This window comes from Thermomyces lanuginosus, assembly GCF_041956635.1.
Source record: "Thermomyces lanuginosus strain ATCC 200065 unplaced genomic scaffold VTN49scaffold_32, whole genome shotgun sequence".
NCBI classification, from domain to species: domain Eukaryota; kingdom Fungi; phylum Ascomycota; class Eurotiomycetes; order Eurotiales; family Trichocomaceae; genus Thermomyces; species Thermomyces lanuginosus.
In genome coordinates, this window is record NW_027192366.1 from 444531 (window position 1) to 459942 (window position 15412).

A 15412-nucleotide genomic window follows, 5' to 3' on the forward strand; every position below is an offset into this window, starting at 1 on the left:
CTTTCTTTCTTCTTCTCCTATTCTTTCATGTAATAGTGTACAGTAGAAATTAAGGGTATCGATATCCTCCCTACCAACGCCCAAAATCATCAACTCACCAAAGAGCGAATGATTTATGGTTTATGGCCTCCTCTTCACAAACTCCTCCAAATCCCCCCTCGTGACCACCCCCAGAACAAACTTCCTCTCCGGATCCGTCACAATGGCAAACTCCTGCCTTTCTCTCGGCTGCGTCGCTGCCTGCCCTTCCCCGCCACCAACATTAATCTGCCCGTTGAAAAACTTTTCCAGTTCCTCGAGCGGTGTATCCATGGTGATCACGTGGTACACTTTCCCTGGTTTGCGGACGAACCGCTGCATGGCGGCTTTAACGGGGTCAGATTCACGGACTTTGCCTTGTCGGAGGAGCTCTTTTAATCGGGGGATGCTCAGGTAGCCGAGTAAGGCACGGGTGGAGGAAGAGATCACGGTGAGGTGCGTGTAGTCACGCTCGTAGGCGGCGAGTTGGGCGGAGGCGATTGTGTCGTTCGGGGAGACAGAGAGGGCGGGTGGGGGGTCAAGATCTTCGACCGTTGCCTATACATATATGAAATTAAACGGTCAGTGCGAGCTGGTCGCGGTGGTGAGAGTGGGATGTTCCTACCCCGCGGTATTTGTCCGCCCAAGTCGTTTGGGATCGGAGGACGGAGACATCGCGAGGGGCGAGGTTCTCCCGGGCGAGGGTCTCGCCGACGGAGGAGTAGGAGCTCATTTTCTGTTCAACGGTTTTTTCGGTGATGTATAAACAGGTTCGGGGATAATGGTGGATTTGGCGCGGTGTATTGAGTATGATTGAGCGATGTCATACTCTAATTTACTCGAGCATTTTTGCGGTAACTCTTAACGCCGCTAAAATCCGATGAGGTAATTTAATTCAAAAATGAGATTTTTAAGGACCTATTGACCAATGAGAAACTCCGAAACGAAAGCAGAAAAAGCCAATTTGCACCCGTCACTTGGCCATTGAACGAATGAACGTCGGCGATTACTGATTAGAACCAAACTGATAAGCCGGAAGCATCGGCTGCGCAGACGTCATTCAGCTCGGGCATTTCCGGGGGATCGACCCCTTAGGTCATCTCATCTCAGACTCTCATGTCATCGTCCTGTTCTTCAGGAGATCGTTCCTGAAGTGCGCTCCCTGGACATATTGATTGGGAGTACTGGCCAGACCGTCCGTACATACTTCCAGCACTTCTATGTCTTATCAGTTCTCCGCCTAGACCCATCAATCGATATCGATACCACTGATAACGTGCATCAATGTAGGTCACCCAGCAATGAGCACACTGATGAAGCTTAACAATTTTCTGACGGGGAATTGGCGTTAGATGCCGTTGTTTCCATTCCCATCGCAGGCAGCCCTGCTCTCCAGCTTCAGCCAGCACCCGCTGAAGCATCAATTCCAGCCTAACCCTAAGCCTAACAAGTCCTATGAGCCATTCTCCGCCTGGAGTGCGATCGAGGATGCGGACAAGAAGCACGGTGGTGGCTTTGCCGGCGGTGTGCAAAGTGAGTGGAGCAAATTAAGCCAAAAGGCGCAGGCCAAAGCGGGCAAGATCGAGCTGTACTCGGGCAAGTACTACGCCGTCTGTACCGTTGCCGGGTTGCTGGCTTGCGTATGCTTCTTCAACCCCACAGATACGGAGGAATTGAAGCTGACAAGATTAGGGCCTGACGCATACGGCGGTTACCCCGCTGGATCTGGTCAAATGTCGGCGGCAGGTCGATGCCAACCTTTACAAGAGCAACATTGAGGGATGGTCCAAGATCTACCGCTCCGAGGGACTGCGCGGAGTGTTTACCGGCTGGGGCCCGACCTTTATTGGGTATTCGGTGAGTAGAGACAGATCTTATTCGGGTGGGCTCCAAAAGCCTAATTCGAACAGTTCCAAGGGGCTGCCAAGTACGGAGGTTACGAGTTCTTCAAGTGGTTGTACAGTGACTTGGTCGGCGAGGACCGGGCACATCGCTGGCGTACGTGGCTCTACTTTTCGGCGAGTGCGTCGGCCGAGTTTTTCGCCGACATTGCGCTGTGTCCGTTCGAGGCCGTCAAGGTGCGGATGCAGACCACGATCCCGCCATTTGCGCGGAGCACGCTGCAGGGAATTTCGGTCGTCACGGGGAAGGAGGGTATCGGAGGGTACGTTTCACTTCAACTGTTCACCTCGTGTCCTATACTGACTACGGAGTTAGATTGTACAAGGGCCTCTATCCCCTCTGGGGTCGACAAATCCCCTACACGATGATGAAGTTCGCCTCCTTTGAAACAACCGTGGAGTTGATCTACACCGCTCTGCCGGGAAAGAAGGATGACTACGGTAGTGCCGCGCAGACCGCCGTTGCCTTCACGGGAGGATACATTGCTGGTATTCTCTGTGCCGTTGTGTCCCACCCAGCGGACGTCATGGTCAGCAAGCTCAATGCGAATCGGCAACCGGGCGAGGCATTTGGCGCCGCTATGCGCCGTATCTACGGCGACATCGGATTCAAGGGCTTGTGGAACGGCCTGTTTGTCCGTATTATCATGATTGGAACGTTGACAGGATTGCAATGGATGATGTACGTTTCCTTGCCGTCCCAGCTCTTTAGAATGGTGACTGACTTGATGGCAGTTATGATTCGGCAAAGATCTTCATGGGTTTGCCGACGACCGGAGGGCCGGCGCAGGATAAGGCCAAGTCGTAAATCTCTCGTTTTCGCTTTCTCTTTTTCTGCCTTACGTGTGTTCGCTTTGTTCGGCTTGGAATTAAACCCAAGTACTATTGATATAGCAGAGCAATGAACAAGACTGTATCGATGTCCATGCTTGTTCGTTATGGGGGTAGAAGCACGGGCAAAGTAATCATGGGACGAGGTTACCCCTGCCTTTCTTGGAACTGACAGGACCTTCAAGCAAAGCCAGACCCGAGAACTTCGTAGCATTCGAAGTTCGGACGAATTCGTGCGGATAAGTTCTCCGTCATACATAGGCACGAACCTCAGCCGCGGGCCCGCAGCTGTGCTGATCGTCATGTTGGTCCGAAATCCTTCCAAACAAGACAACCGATCGCTCGGCTCGTTTCCGAGATGAGAGCTTGCGCCTAACCCTAAGCTCGGTGGAAACGTGAAGGGTTGACCACTTAGGAATCGTAGTTGTCTTAAGACGTAGCTCGTACAGACAATGGTCGATTACAATGACAGCCGATAACTGACAAAATGCAAATGACACAAAATAACAGGGGCTTTTTTCGGTATGAATCCAACTCTCTTCACAATGGTCAAGGGAAAACAGTGATGAGATGGTTCACCTCGTATGAACAGTTGACACCGGAACACCAATCCGACTGGGAGGCTGAGCCCTAACTTACCAACCTGAACTACTCTGAAGACGGGACTTCGGCTCCGCAAACTGGACCACTGGCCACACCCATCTTCCTAGTGGTATCAACTAATTTTTCGAGTTGACACAAATTCAACCGGGGGTATTCCGTACGGAGTTCAGAGTACGTAATTGCTAGTAGTCCAACGCTGCTTAAAAAGTTAGCCGAGAGCAACTCCCCATAGGGGGCCCTATCAGCGACGACTCTGATTTCTGAGGATGTTGGGTTCCACTGGCACTTGAAGATGTTCTCTTTAGTGAACAACTACTGGCTTGAATGCCCCCTTCCAACTTACAGTGGAACTCCGTAGTCGATCTCAGAAGGTTGATCACCTTGATTGATAATGTTGGTAGCACTCTCTCTTCAGTAAAGCCGAAATTGAACAGATCAGCTCGTCACTCATTTCAAAATTACTTCTGACGCCCCATCGCTCCCATCACTCGTTTATCTATCAACTTGCAACAATGAAGTTCCCTTCACTCCTTGCTGAGATCCTCCTGGCCATCTGGGCCACAGCTTTCCCTGCCGCAAGGCAAAGTCAGCATCTCGGACCCTTCTCAGTGATGTCCCCGTTGGGCATCAACAAAACACTCGGAGCCCGCGGCGACGAGGATGATGGTACCGACTGGGCCGGTGCCGTATACACGGCTCCTCCCGCCGGAACCAAATTCACTGGTGTGAGCGCCTGGTTCACCGTTCCAGAATCATCTTTCCCCGCCACATACCCGGATTACGAGGCCGGAATAGTCCTGTCAATTGGCATTGACGGCCGTACCTATACCGACGCCATGTTGACTGCCGGTGTTCACATCAGCGTCACCTACGATGGCAAGACCGAATACGTCCCCCACTGGCAGTGGTGGCCGACGACTTGGGTGCATAAACTCTACAACGAGCTCGAGGTGCGCCCGGGGGATGAATTCTACGTAGCTATTCAAACGACAAGCCCCACGACAGCCAGTATCCTTTTTGAGAACCGGTCTACGGGCAAGAGATACAGCGCGAACGCTTCTCCTAGTGATCCAGCAACTGGAGGCGTCCTCCGCGGGGAGAATGCACTGTGGATTGCTGGAAACTTTGAAAGGCTTGCGGACCCAGTTCCTCCTAGCAACTTTGGTCAGATAAAGTTCATCGACATGTGGGCGGAAACCGGGTCGGAGGGTTGGATAGACTCGTCCGGCGCTGATCTACTCGACTTTCACTTCCTTGAGCGGCAGATTGCGAGTGCTGAGAGGGTCTCTCCAACAGAGATTGGTATTACCTACGTTGGTCCGAAATAGCTGGGTTGCGAGTAATGAATCGAGATTGATTGAACCTGACAAAAAAGTGCCGTTATTTACATATTCGTCGGTGATGGGATGTCCATCACCCATTGCAGATTGCCACGATGACAAGCACTGCTTGAACGTGGACAAATACCGGACCATGTTCAACCGTTCATTAAGCCCCAAACGACACTGCTCAGACCTGTCCCTTCCTCCAATGACCCTTTCCCGCCAACAGGATGTTCGGTAATACGATCTCCAAGGGCGCCATAAGACTCGGGGTCCCTCGACACGATAGCGATAGTGGAAGAGACTCGGTTGCCGATTGCCATATAAAAGCCACTTGGACTGAAGTCAAACGAGCGTGGACAGTCGCCATAAGCAGGGCTATCTTTGCGATGAAATAGGATATCCGTTCCCACCTTCTCCATATCTTTGTAACCACATGAAACAGACCCACTCGCCTCACAGTATTCCCAGATACTGGAGTGAGAGTCGTTCACACACAAGCCCAAATATATATGCTGGCCGTCCACCGCTTTGGCCTCAGTAATATTGTACGCCCTGTTGACGGCACGTTTCGCCTCCTTTGGCCTCATATCTTGTTCCTCAACATTCCTGACGCGCCGCAGAGAAGGACAGCCATCGGATTCGTGGTAAACCACGTCGTAGACTACTCTCGTACTGGTAATACTGGAGAACACGAATAGCCTCGCTTGAATCTTTCCAAATACCCAGGTGAAGACTGCGCGCGCAATACCGAGATGGGGCGGTGCTTCAGCCTCCTTATGAATGTCGCGAACCTCACACTCCGAATCCGCCAGGTGGCCGTCGTCGTTTATGGGGAAAATGTGTATCTTGTCCGTGCCGTAGTCCAATACGAAGATAAACGATTCCTTGATTGGATCCAGATACACCGCGTATGGCGTAGACTTGACGGGATCATCAAGCTGTAAGCTCTGAAGCGGCTTGTCCGAGCTCTTCAAAGGCAGAGCAAACGTTTGGACTGTGGCAGTTCGACTGTTTCATGAGTCAGCAACACAGTTATTTGGAACAGTCTTCTCCCAGTCTAGACGCCGAGGGACGTACGTGGCAATCGCAATGAATTTTTTGTTGTTCTTGGTATACAAGGTAGCATGGACCGCTCCAGGCATCGTCTCGACGTGCGCTTTTTCTACCAATGTTCCGTTTGGATTGATAGCAAACTCAGTCAAATGGCCGCGTTCTCCTATGCCGAGTTCCCCAGAGTCGTCCAGACAGTATAAGGTGCGGCTTTCGCGGTCGATCGTAAGCCAACTGGGTTTGTCGCCGCACGACTGCAAAATCTGTATGGGATAAAGTCTGCTCCGGCCGGGTTCAAACTGTAGAGCATACACGGTGCCCGAGTAGTGGGATGCATAGATGGTGTGATTGGGCTGTGAATGTCCATGACCGGTGTTGGCTATAGAATTCGCGGGTGGTCCATCCGGCATGGTAACTGCGAGGTCCGGAGACAGGAATAAAAGAAGTGACAGAAGGGCTCTCATCTTCTCCGATCCTATGCCTTTCTTCTGGTTCAGGATCGTCTCAAGTGTTGCCCCTCGTAATTGGGAAACATTCCTGGGGGTATCATGTAAACGCCTGTGGTCGATATTTATGCAAAATTCTGTAGCTGAAAGGACAAGTCTAAGTAAAGGATGCGGCTAGTGTCGTTGACCAAGGGCCCTTGCCCAATGGTGTTGCCCTGTTGATGGACGAGCATATGGCAGCAAAACCCCATATCCAAAGATGGATGGTTTGTACAGTGATGTTTTGATGCTATGTGCAATACTATTGAAACAGCCCCTGGTTCATAGTAGAATGTTGGCACCCGTTGACATGGATGAGCACCTGTCTTTGTTTCCATTAGGCCGAGTAGTTACCTTCCTAGAGGTAGATAACATCTACTTCCTAGTGTTTAGCCTAGCCGCTAAGGCAATTAGGATGGATCTACGCTTCCTTCATCTACTTCGGGCGCAAAATAGATTATTCGGTCCAAATATGTACACTATTCCGTTGATTCATTAATATAACAAGACCGCGCCAATGATGATCTGCATATGTATGTCCGGTGTTTGATCAACCACTATCCATCCTCCGCGAGCAATTTAACGCATATCATTTTCTCGGATCACTTGCAACCCTCACATCGGTCACATCCAGAGCAATCAAAACTGATCCTTTATTGCAACTACGAACCAAACACACACTCCATCCGACTTCTGCACCAGCACTGAACTCAAGACTCGTTCAATGGTCTCTTCCTAGATAGTAGTATTTACTCTATATATGCTACTAGAATTGTCGGGCGCGAGTACATCAACATACGAGTGTCATATAACTGACTAGCAAAAATAGTAACTGAAATGCTTCATCCTGCTCTAAACTGACTTGCGTAAGCTTCCCGGCCATCCATGGCATATCAGATTAGATTCTCCGCAAAGGCACTGAAGCCAGGAACAAGCCACATGGGGATGTTTTTGATTCGTATCTGTTGTGTTTGTTTGATTAGCTTGGGAGTTGATCTGATACTATGTGAAATAGTGCATCTCTGCCTGAGAAGATCGGCAGAAGATGGGCTGAGTTTAATAATCTTCGATCAGATCCACCTGGGGAATCTGAATTCATGGAATTCAGTTCCAGGCAGTCCTTAGGTATCTTATCAGACATCTTGTCAATCTTGTTTCTCAACTGCTTGAATCATGCTCCCTACTTCTTGGGTGGCGTATTTACAATCGCCATCGAATTGACCATCCAATGGCGAGGGTATGAAGGCCTAGGATTTGATCCGTCGATTCCATTGACAAGTGATGCGTAGAATTAAAAACTCTACCTCTGGAAATGCTGGATTCAATTTTGGCCCGTTGTAGGGACCCTAGGCCGACTTTTATCTTACCAGATAAATCTCATCTTATTCGATTAGGTAGGCAGGCATCTTCTGCAGCCTGGGATGATGAGCCAAAAGATTCCAACCTAAAATATATCAAGTCCTACGGGTACTGGGTAAGATGTGAATAGAATTAAACACTAAGTAAGCAGCGAAATTCTAAGATCTATGTATGAATAGAAAGAATCGATGTCGTCAAAGGTTCCATGAGCAGGTAGGTTAATGTACATCGCTCTCAGAATCGCCGTTAATAGAAACACCAAACCATGAACCAGCGTCCCACGTTGAGTGCAAGTCCTATGGGCATGACCTCACACAGCTCGAGTCATGAAATGGAATCGCAAATTAGACACCCGGGTAGAGAGAGAGCCCCAAACAACACTCCTTACACCAGGGAAAGTGTCATCTTGCAAGCCGAGTTGCACAGAAGCAACGGGCTCATCACTGAGTCGACCAGAATTGGGTTCACGTCTTTGGATCGTAAGGGTTCCCAAATCGAAATCACCGATCGCAACGTGAAAACCGTTGGGATCGATGCGGAAAGCGAAAGGATGAGCATTGACGCTGGTGTGACCAACATATTGGAGGGTCGATGCGGTCGAGTTGACCTTGTTGTTGTCCCTTGTGTCCACTTTTCACAAAGACTGCAGTGGTGAGACTAGTTTGTGTTCTGGTCGATTTGTCGTTGAATATGGAAGAGAATTCGCCAGAAGGTTGCATGTGAATGATGGCGCCGCGTTCCCCTGTGCGACTGGGTACGACAATGTATATGTTACGATCATCTGTGGCAATGATATCATTGAGTGAAGCAGCGTCATGGTCTGGGAGGCCTTTCTCCCCCAGTGATGGTTGGAATTCCTCAACCAGTTCCACCAAAGGACAGGAAGCCTTGTCCTCGGGATCGTTTCGTACGCGGAGTGCCGAGATAATGCTGGTACCGTAGTTGAGCACGTACATCATCGAGTTACCGTTACCGGCTCCAATAAAAGCTGCTCGATAGTGGTTTCGGTACTCCGGCCCCAGATGAATCTCGGGCATTCGGTCAGATGACCACTTTCGTCATCATGAATGGTGAAGACCTGAATGGACTGATTGCTCATCACAAAAATGGAAGACTGCAATTCTGGCTCCAGATACACCGCATTGGGATGAGGGAGTCTGAATTCCTGGAGCGGTTTGGTGGATTTCTCTAGCGGGAGAGAATAAGTTCGAAGTTCTAGCCCCTCCCTTTGTCTCATCAGTTAATACTCAAGCTCGTCATGACCTCAGTACAGGAACATACCGGCTGACGGCTGCGATGAACTTCTTTTTCGTGCCATTCACAGCACTGTAATCGCCTTCCTTGGCCCTGTCGACGACGACCTTTCCCTGCTTGTCCAGTATGTCCTCCAGATTTCCGAAATTTACAATGGGGTACTGGACCAGGCCGGGTTTCATTTGAGTTGGATCCTCTCCTGGGTCAAGTACTACGCAATAAAGGTTGTTGCTGTCACGGTCCAGCTCAAACGTCGGGTAGACTCCGCAGTCGGTCAGATTCTGAACCACCTTGATCTGCTTGCTGGGGACATCGAATATCAGGGTGTTCACAAGGCCAGTAGCGGTGGCGGTATAGAGTGCGAAGTACTCGGCGAGGGCCGGAGAGCCCAGAAGAAACACTGATAAAAAGGTCTTCATGATCTATGGTCCGTGATGGCTAGAGTCTAACAAAAGAACTTCACTTGCAGGTCTGATTGAAATGACGAGCAAAGCAGGAGCTGAGGAAGCAGGCACTCTCGTTTCTGAAATACCTTTCACACCGACCCTGATTCCACAGACTTATAGCCTTCGGCACGGAGTAACTACGGTAATACCATTGTCTGCGATCATAAACCACCATTTAGCATCGTTCCTGAAGTTGGTGTTGCATGTTGATCACTATCCATTAGTTATCCAGGGCAGCGGGTCCTCCCAGGCGATTTTGCGACCCCAAAGCTTGGTACTCCGTATAGACTTCGAAGGTAAACCAATTTTGGTATATGGAGTTGTTGCACAAGTAATTTCCAGGGTTAAAGGTGTTGACTATCAGAATATGGCACGAAGTCCCGCATTTCAGGGCGCAATTCTCGTTGGATGACGGACCCGCGCGTGCAAACATTTCTAACGCGATGGCCTTAGTAGTAATGGGTATACTTCATGGTCGAAAGAAGCAAAATGAACCATCTGATACCAAGGAGGGAACTGGAGGAATAACCGCATACAGAACTATCCTCAGCTTTGTACCATTTCTGCTCCTAGTTTGAATCCTGCACCCACGTTTCAACCATTCGATGATCTATTGAACAGTGCAGTAAACCCTAAAAACTGGAGAGCCGAGAATAGAGACCGTCAATTGGTGAAGCTTCGGGTAAACCCTAACTTGCAAACAAAAAAAAAAGCCCTAAAATCACTCGGCCAACAGGAGACAAGGATTCTGACAGGACAGTTTGCCGGTTTGTTCTCCACACTCCGTCCCTGGTGGATCGTAAATTCCTAATGCTTTGCAGATCCCTTCATTGCTCTCTTACCCAGCTCCTCGTCTTATTTTCTACTGACGAACCGGTCGTCGAGCTGGCCGCTTCGTCGAAGGCAGAGGAAAAGTCACTAGAAGATAGCATAGTATGAATGATGGTGTCTCCCCGAAAGTAGGTCGTGAGAATGTATATAACGCGATTATCCAATGGCAATAAAACTTCGCCGGATAGAGTCGACTGAAAGGGTGAGCATGGTAGGAACCGTAGAGAATAATCACATTTCATTTGAACTGAATTCTTTCATGCCAAAACTACACCTAGAGGCGGTGGAAGTACCGTTCCTTGTAATCATAAACTATCATTCAGTTTCAGGTCTGTACTTGACGAGGGATGTCAATCATGTTTCCGCGAAGTCGTTGCGGGTCAAGAATGTGTGACGCGTCGACCATCAGAAAAGCACATGAAGCATGGCACTTCTTTTCATGGGACTTTCATTGGAAAAAAGATTGAAGTCTGACGATAGCTCTTTGCGGAAATGAACGTCCTGAAAAACAAAGGGGGACGAGAGGGAGCAGCCGCGCAGGCATAGAGCAATCTTCAGCTTTGTGGCATGCCGCTTCCCCGTTCCGATCTTGCACGGTCTGCAGCAATATTCCCAACCATCCGTGCAACCCAACTAATGGAGTCAAGGGGCAGCAAACTGTAAAAAATGGAGTCGAAGATGGAGATTGTCAGTTGGCGAGGGCTTACTTTGGTTAAACCCTAACTTCAGAACTTAAAATCGTTTGGCCAACAGGAGACTACGGGGAACTGCATTGACAGCATAGGAGATGGCCAGTTCCAACACCAAAGGATGGCTTTTATGACTGGCACACAATTTCATCAGCTGGGTCTATTCATTTCAGTATTCAAAGCGCGATACCGTAAAAATGGGTACACTTTTCTTTGATGAACAAGATTTTCGGATAGGATCATCGAAACCAAAATCATAACTGCCCGAAGATGTCTCTCAAACTATCTCGACGTAAACCTGTAGGTACTGGTACACTTGGCAGACTGGTAGCCTACCATTATGCACAAGGCTGCATTGCAGGCAATGGAAAAAGTTACCTAGGAATCAGGGACAGCAAAGGCCGAACAATAAGAATATGTTAGCAATTCGAAATAAAAGCCAAGAGAAGGGTTTGAAGGTGAGAATTGTAAATAAAGGGCTATATTCAAAGGATTGAAGATGAAGAATTGTCTCCCATTGTGGTGGTGAATCGTGACCGTGCTCAATGGCCTCAAAATTTGCGGTGAATGGGACCCTGGTGATGTGGCTGCGATCGGATCCACCGAAGATCCTCATGGCCCATGCGTGCGGCTGACAGCGATGCCGGATCCGTCTAGGCCTCGGCTTATCTTATCTTAGGTTATCTCAAGAGCCGCCCGCCTCGGTCCAACCTCTCAGGAATCTCTCCTATTATCCATAGCCAAAAATCATTCCAAACAGCAATGACAATTAATCACATCAACAAGACCTAGGTACTAATAAATACTATATCCTTCCGTCAACGTAAAAACAAACAGATCCGTGCTGCCCTCAGTTCATCCCTTTGTCCATCGTAAGAGGTCGCCAATGAATCTTATACAGAATGAACGTGCAAGTACAATGGCCATGACACATGACATGACAGGTAAATGAAATCATCATAACGCCCAGATGACGCGAGTCAGGATTACTGCCGGCTAAACCGCCGCTTGAACCAGCTCTTCCGCTTCTCCGACTTCGACCCTTGATCCCGCGGCTGCGCGCTGTATCCGTTTGTGGATGTAGATGCAGACGCCGTTGCGCCACCGAAATTGCGCTGCGGCAAGCCCGAGGTGTGAGGCGGTGGGCTCGGAGGGTTGGTTGAAAAGGAATGCAGAGGCGCTCCATGTGAATTGGTGTGCGAGCCGTTAAATGCGGGCTTTGGGGGGTTGAAGGAGTGCGAGGGAGAATTGTTATACGAATAAGGTGGGCTCGATTGCATTTGACCGCCATGTGCTGGTGGTGTAGGCGGCGTACCATCCCGAAAGTCCGAGAACGACGTGTCGATCTGCGGCCCGGCCGCGAATCGGTCAAGGCCATATTGGTCTCCAATCGCGGCCGGCTCCGGCTTGGACGGCTCTGGCATATGCGGCTGCTGCAGGCGGTCCAGCGAGCTGTTCACCGAGCTCGGGTCCGTCGAGGCGCCCCAAGGGTCTGTTTGGTTTGACCCGGATCCTGATCCCGCTGTAACATTGTCGTTGGACTGTTCGTACGCGTGGTTGCGATAGACATTCCCTCTGTTGTCGTAATAACCGTTTCCGTAACCGTAGTCTGGATTCATGCGGTTTCCGGGGTGTGGCCTACTGCGACCGCCATGGTGGTTGTACCCATTGTAATTGTTCTGATACTCGACGTAGCTGTTCGGCCGCGAGGGTCGGCCATACCCTTGGTCGTAATATCGCCGGGGGTTGTTCCCATAGTAACTCCCGGGCCGGCTGTTATTCTCTATTGAATGTTAGCATGGGCTGTCTAAGTGCTGCTAAATGGCACGTACCACCTGGTAGATACGACATGCGACGGTTCTGATAAGTTCCATCAATAGCGGCTTCAAACGACCGGATCGTGTCCAGCGGTCGTTCGAACCGCGGACGAGTCGGATTCGACAGATCAGGATCCGCTGCCGGCGTTTAGTCTTTGTCCGACTAGATCCGAGAACAGTTACTACATACTGATGATATTCCCCCATTGATCGCGGTGCTGCATCGAGCGCAGCGACCCCAAATTCGACTTTTCCAGCGCAACCGCCGCTGTCACACATTAGCGGCGGACCTACGAGCAATCGGCGCATTTAATAGATACGTACCTGGCTGCGCTTCCTGAATGGCGAGCGTTGGATCGGCCTTGGTCTTCAGTAACCGCTTCTCTTTTTCCTCATGGGTTTCCTTCAATGACGAAGAGGTTGGGCGCTGAGACTTGTCGGAGCCGAAACTAAAACCGCGGCGATGCGACCTGCTGTCTGATGATAAAGACGAGTGACTGAGCGAGGGCGCCATTGTTCCTCAATAGCATTGAAAAATGCCGGGAAGATGAATATTTGTGCTTGAAAGGCAAAGCAAGGAAAGGCGCCGTCCAACGCCGGGAAAAGTGGGCGGTATGTATTATTTTTATTTTTGTCCGCTGATGAATGCAGTCTTGTCGAAAACAGCAACAATGATCACAACGAGCGACGGAATGGGTGGAGCGATCGGCGATACACCTGGAGACGGGAACTGACTGACGAATTCAGGGGCCCGTCCTCTCCGAGGGCGATCAGAGACGAAGCGAGTGACGATGGGGGGAGAGAGAGCAAGGGCGGAAGAGAATATCCACGAGTTGGATCGTGCCTTGACTTCCTCTCTTTCTGGGCTAAACTGGTGCAGATGGAGTGGCAAGTGAATGACCAAAACGGGAAATCCCAAATCAGTCCAAAATCGGATGCGAGCACGATGGTATGATCAACATTGAAACGATCAGGAGCATCCAGGTTTTTCTTCCGCGAGGATGGGAGAATGGAAGGATCAACAAATCCCCAACAGCTTGGGGGTATTTTTTTTTTTTTTTTTCTTATTTACTTCTTTCTTTTTCCTCTTAGTTCGTCCGCGAAAGCTAAATGGGTTCTACCAAAATCCTGCCACCGCGCGAGAGAGTCCTGACAGGATTGGCGTGGCTCAGCCCACATCAACGTCATTCCCCTCCAGCAACTGAGACATGGGCAGGACATCCGCTACCTTGGCTCTTCGGTATCGGCATCATGACTGCGAACCGATCCGATTGACCAGACGGTGCCGTCTTATTGGTTTAAACCGCGGTGCAACACGAACAAGCTCTACAATGGTGTACTGAACGCGCTGTACGGAGTACTTCTACAGAAATTGAGTTTCGGCCAACTGGGGACTTCCCAGCCACCCGCAGCGGCCTTATCTATCGTTCTGGAGATATGGTCACGTGACTTGCGCTGCAGGTATAGCTCACCGTACAGGTGCAGGGTGCAGAGTGCAGGCTACGGATCCAGCGGGCACTGGGTGGGAACCCATGGGTGCAAACTAGGGTGGAAAGCGGAGACAGACATGGCCTGAAGCTCGTTCTATTTTTCGACAGGATTTAATGGGCCCCGTCTTCCCATGGCGACAGCCTGTTAACTCCGGTCCCATGACTAGAATCGTGGAATAAAAACATCATGGCCGCAACACAATTATCCATTCCGCCCAAGTACATGTCATCCACGGCACCCCGGCCAGAACGGCCCTATCTAGATGGAGGACGGGTACAGCATGACCCGAACGGAGGCACCGAAGGTCTTGGGAGGCAAGTTGTGTCGGAACTGCGCGCGGACAACGCCGGAGTTGCCTAGATCGCAACGTTAGTCTACTTGCTTGCCAATTTCCAGCCACTCCGACGGCTGCGATCTTTCTCCGAGACGTACCATGTGTCCGAGTGATCTTGCCCCAGATCACACGGATCTTGGAGCCCCGAATCTCCCGCTTAGCACGGTAGACGAAAGCCACCTTCTTGCCAAGGTAGAACCTGTTCGTAGTCTTAGCCACCATGTCCCAATATCCCGACTGATCGCACGATCCGACTCACCGAGCGGCATTGGTGTCATCCACACCCTCGATCTTGATCAGGCTGGTGTTCGGGTTGGTGTTGCGCTTTCCACGCTGGTAACTCAGGTGGCGGCCCCTGTAGAAACGCTCCAAGTCAATTCCTTCGTGTCCATGCCCAATCTCTCTCTCTATATCTCTTTCTCCGCGTAGCCGACGTGTGACTCGTCTTGCAAGACTTTCCCAAGACGCAATTGTCGCGGCGCAATCGATTCAAAGCGAGGGAATGCTTACTTCACATAGACTGCGCATTCGTTAGTTCCCGTTCAATGCGTAGGGCTGTTCGCCGTCTCCAGGGGACACTCACGTCTGTGACCGTGTTCCGAAGTCATCTCGACAGATATCTCTGGGAAACAGCGGGTAAAGCAGACGCGATGTAAAAAGGCAAGGCTGACCCGCGACGTCAGATATCGGTCGGTGAAGGGGGGCGAGGGTTGGTCGTCGTGGTCGTCTGTCGATGCTGTCGGGCAGGATGAACAGCACACACACAATCTTCAATTTGCACTTTGCAGCCGGGTGTGGTGCTGCTTGGCGCTAACCCAAACGGGGTCTTAGCGAGTGACGGCAGGGCTTAACCGAGATCATGTGATCATCGACTAGCACTAATCGGGACTAGTTTCGAAATCCCTGCTGACTCATCCGCATCTAAGCACGTGATTTACGCGCTAGTTCGAAATAGGATAAAGACTTCTTGGCTGACTG

At 50.4% G+C, this 15412-nt stretch overlaps 7 protein-coding genes across 7 annotated transcripts; 2 read left to right on the forward strand and 5 right to left on the reverse strand.

Moving 5' to 3' along the window:
- Positions 1 to 120: 120 nt before the first annotated feature.
- On the reverse strand, positions 121 to 751 carry VTN49DRAFT_4927 (uncharacterized protein; the record flags this gene model as incomplete). The annotated part of the gene is made up of 2 exons (XM_069412927.1): positions 121 to 576; positions 644 to 751. 2 exons carry the CDS (start codon positions 749 to 751, stop codon positions 121 to 123), a joined length of 564 nt encoding a protein of 187 aa, XP_069266846.1.
- Positions 752 to 1370: 619 nt separating this feature from the next.
- Positions 1371 to 2727, forward strand: VTN49DRAFT_4928 (uncharacterized protein; the record flags this gene model as incomplete). Its single annotated transcript, XM_069412928.1, has 5 exons — positions 1371 to 1658; positions 1711 to 1875; positions 1929 to 2182; positions 2236 to 2601; positions 2655 to 2727. 5 exons carry the CDS (start codon positions 1371 to 1373, stop codon positions 2725 to 2727), a joined length of 1146 nt encoding a protein of 381 aa, XP_069266847.1.
- Positions 2728 to 3865: 1138 nt separating this feature from the next.
- On the forward strand, positions 3866 to 4681 carry VTN49DRAFT_4929 (uncharacterized protein; the record flags this gene model as incomplete). Its single annotated transcript, XM_069412929.1, has 1 exon — positions 3866 to 4681. One exon carries the CDS (start codon positions 3866 to 3868, stop codon positions 4679 to 4681), a length of 816 nt encoding a protein of 271 aa, XP_069266848.1.
- Positions 4682 to 4830: 149 nt separating this feature from the next.
- VTN49DRAFT_4930 (uncharacterized protein) lies at positions 4831 to 6192 on the reverse strand (the record flags this gene model as incomplete). The annotated part of the gene is made up of 2 exons (XM_069412931.1): positions 4831 to 5686; positions 5756 to 6192. 2 exons carry the CDS (start codon positions 6190 to 6192, stop codon positions 4831 to 4833), a joined length of 1293 nt encoding a protein of 430 aa, XP_069266849.1.
- A 2335-nt stretch (positions 6193 to 8527) lies between these two features.
- On the reverse strand, positions 8528 to 9245 carry VTN49DRAFT_4931 (uncharacterized protein; the record flags this gene model as incomplete). Its single annotated transcript, XM_069412932.1, has 2 exons — positions 8528 to 8798; positions 8854 to 9245. The coding sequence occupies 2 exons, from the start codon at positions 9243 to 9245 to the stop codon at positions 8528 to 8530; spliced, it is 663 nt and encodes a 220-aa protein (XP_069266850.1).
- A 2533-nt stretch (positions 9246 to 11778) lies between these two features.
- VTN49DRAFT_4932 (uncharacterized protein) lies at positions 11779 to 13123 on the reverse strand (the record flags this gene model as incomplete). The annotated part of the gene is made up of 4 exons (XM_069412933.1): positions 11779 to 12575; positions 12625 to 12747; positions 12800 to 12877; positions 12934 to 13123. The coding sequence occupies 4 exons, from the start codon at positions 13121 to 13123 to the stop codon at positions 11779 to 11781; spliced, it is 1188 nt and encodes a 395-aa protein (XP_069266851.1).
- A 1235-nt stretch (positions 13124 to 14358) lies between these two features.
- VTN49DRAFT_4933 (60S ribosomal protein eL33) lies at positions 14359 to 15042 on the reverse strand (the record flags this gene model as incomplete). The annotated part of the gene is made up of 5 exons (XM_069412934.1): positions 14359 to 14456; positions 14533 to 14633; positions 14694 to 14789; positions 14945 to 14954; positions 15018 to 15042. The coding sequence occupies 5 exons, from the start codon at positions 15040 to 15042 to the stop codon at positions 14359 to 14361; spliced, it is 330 nt and encodes a 109-aa protein (XP_069266852.1).
- Between the last annotated feature and the right edge of the window lie 370 nt (positions 15043 to 15412).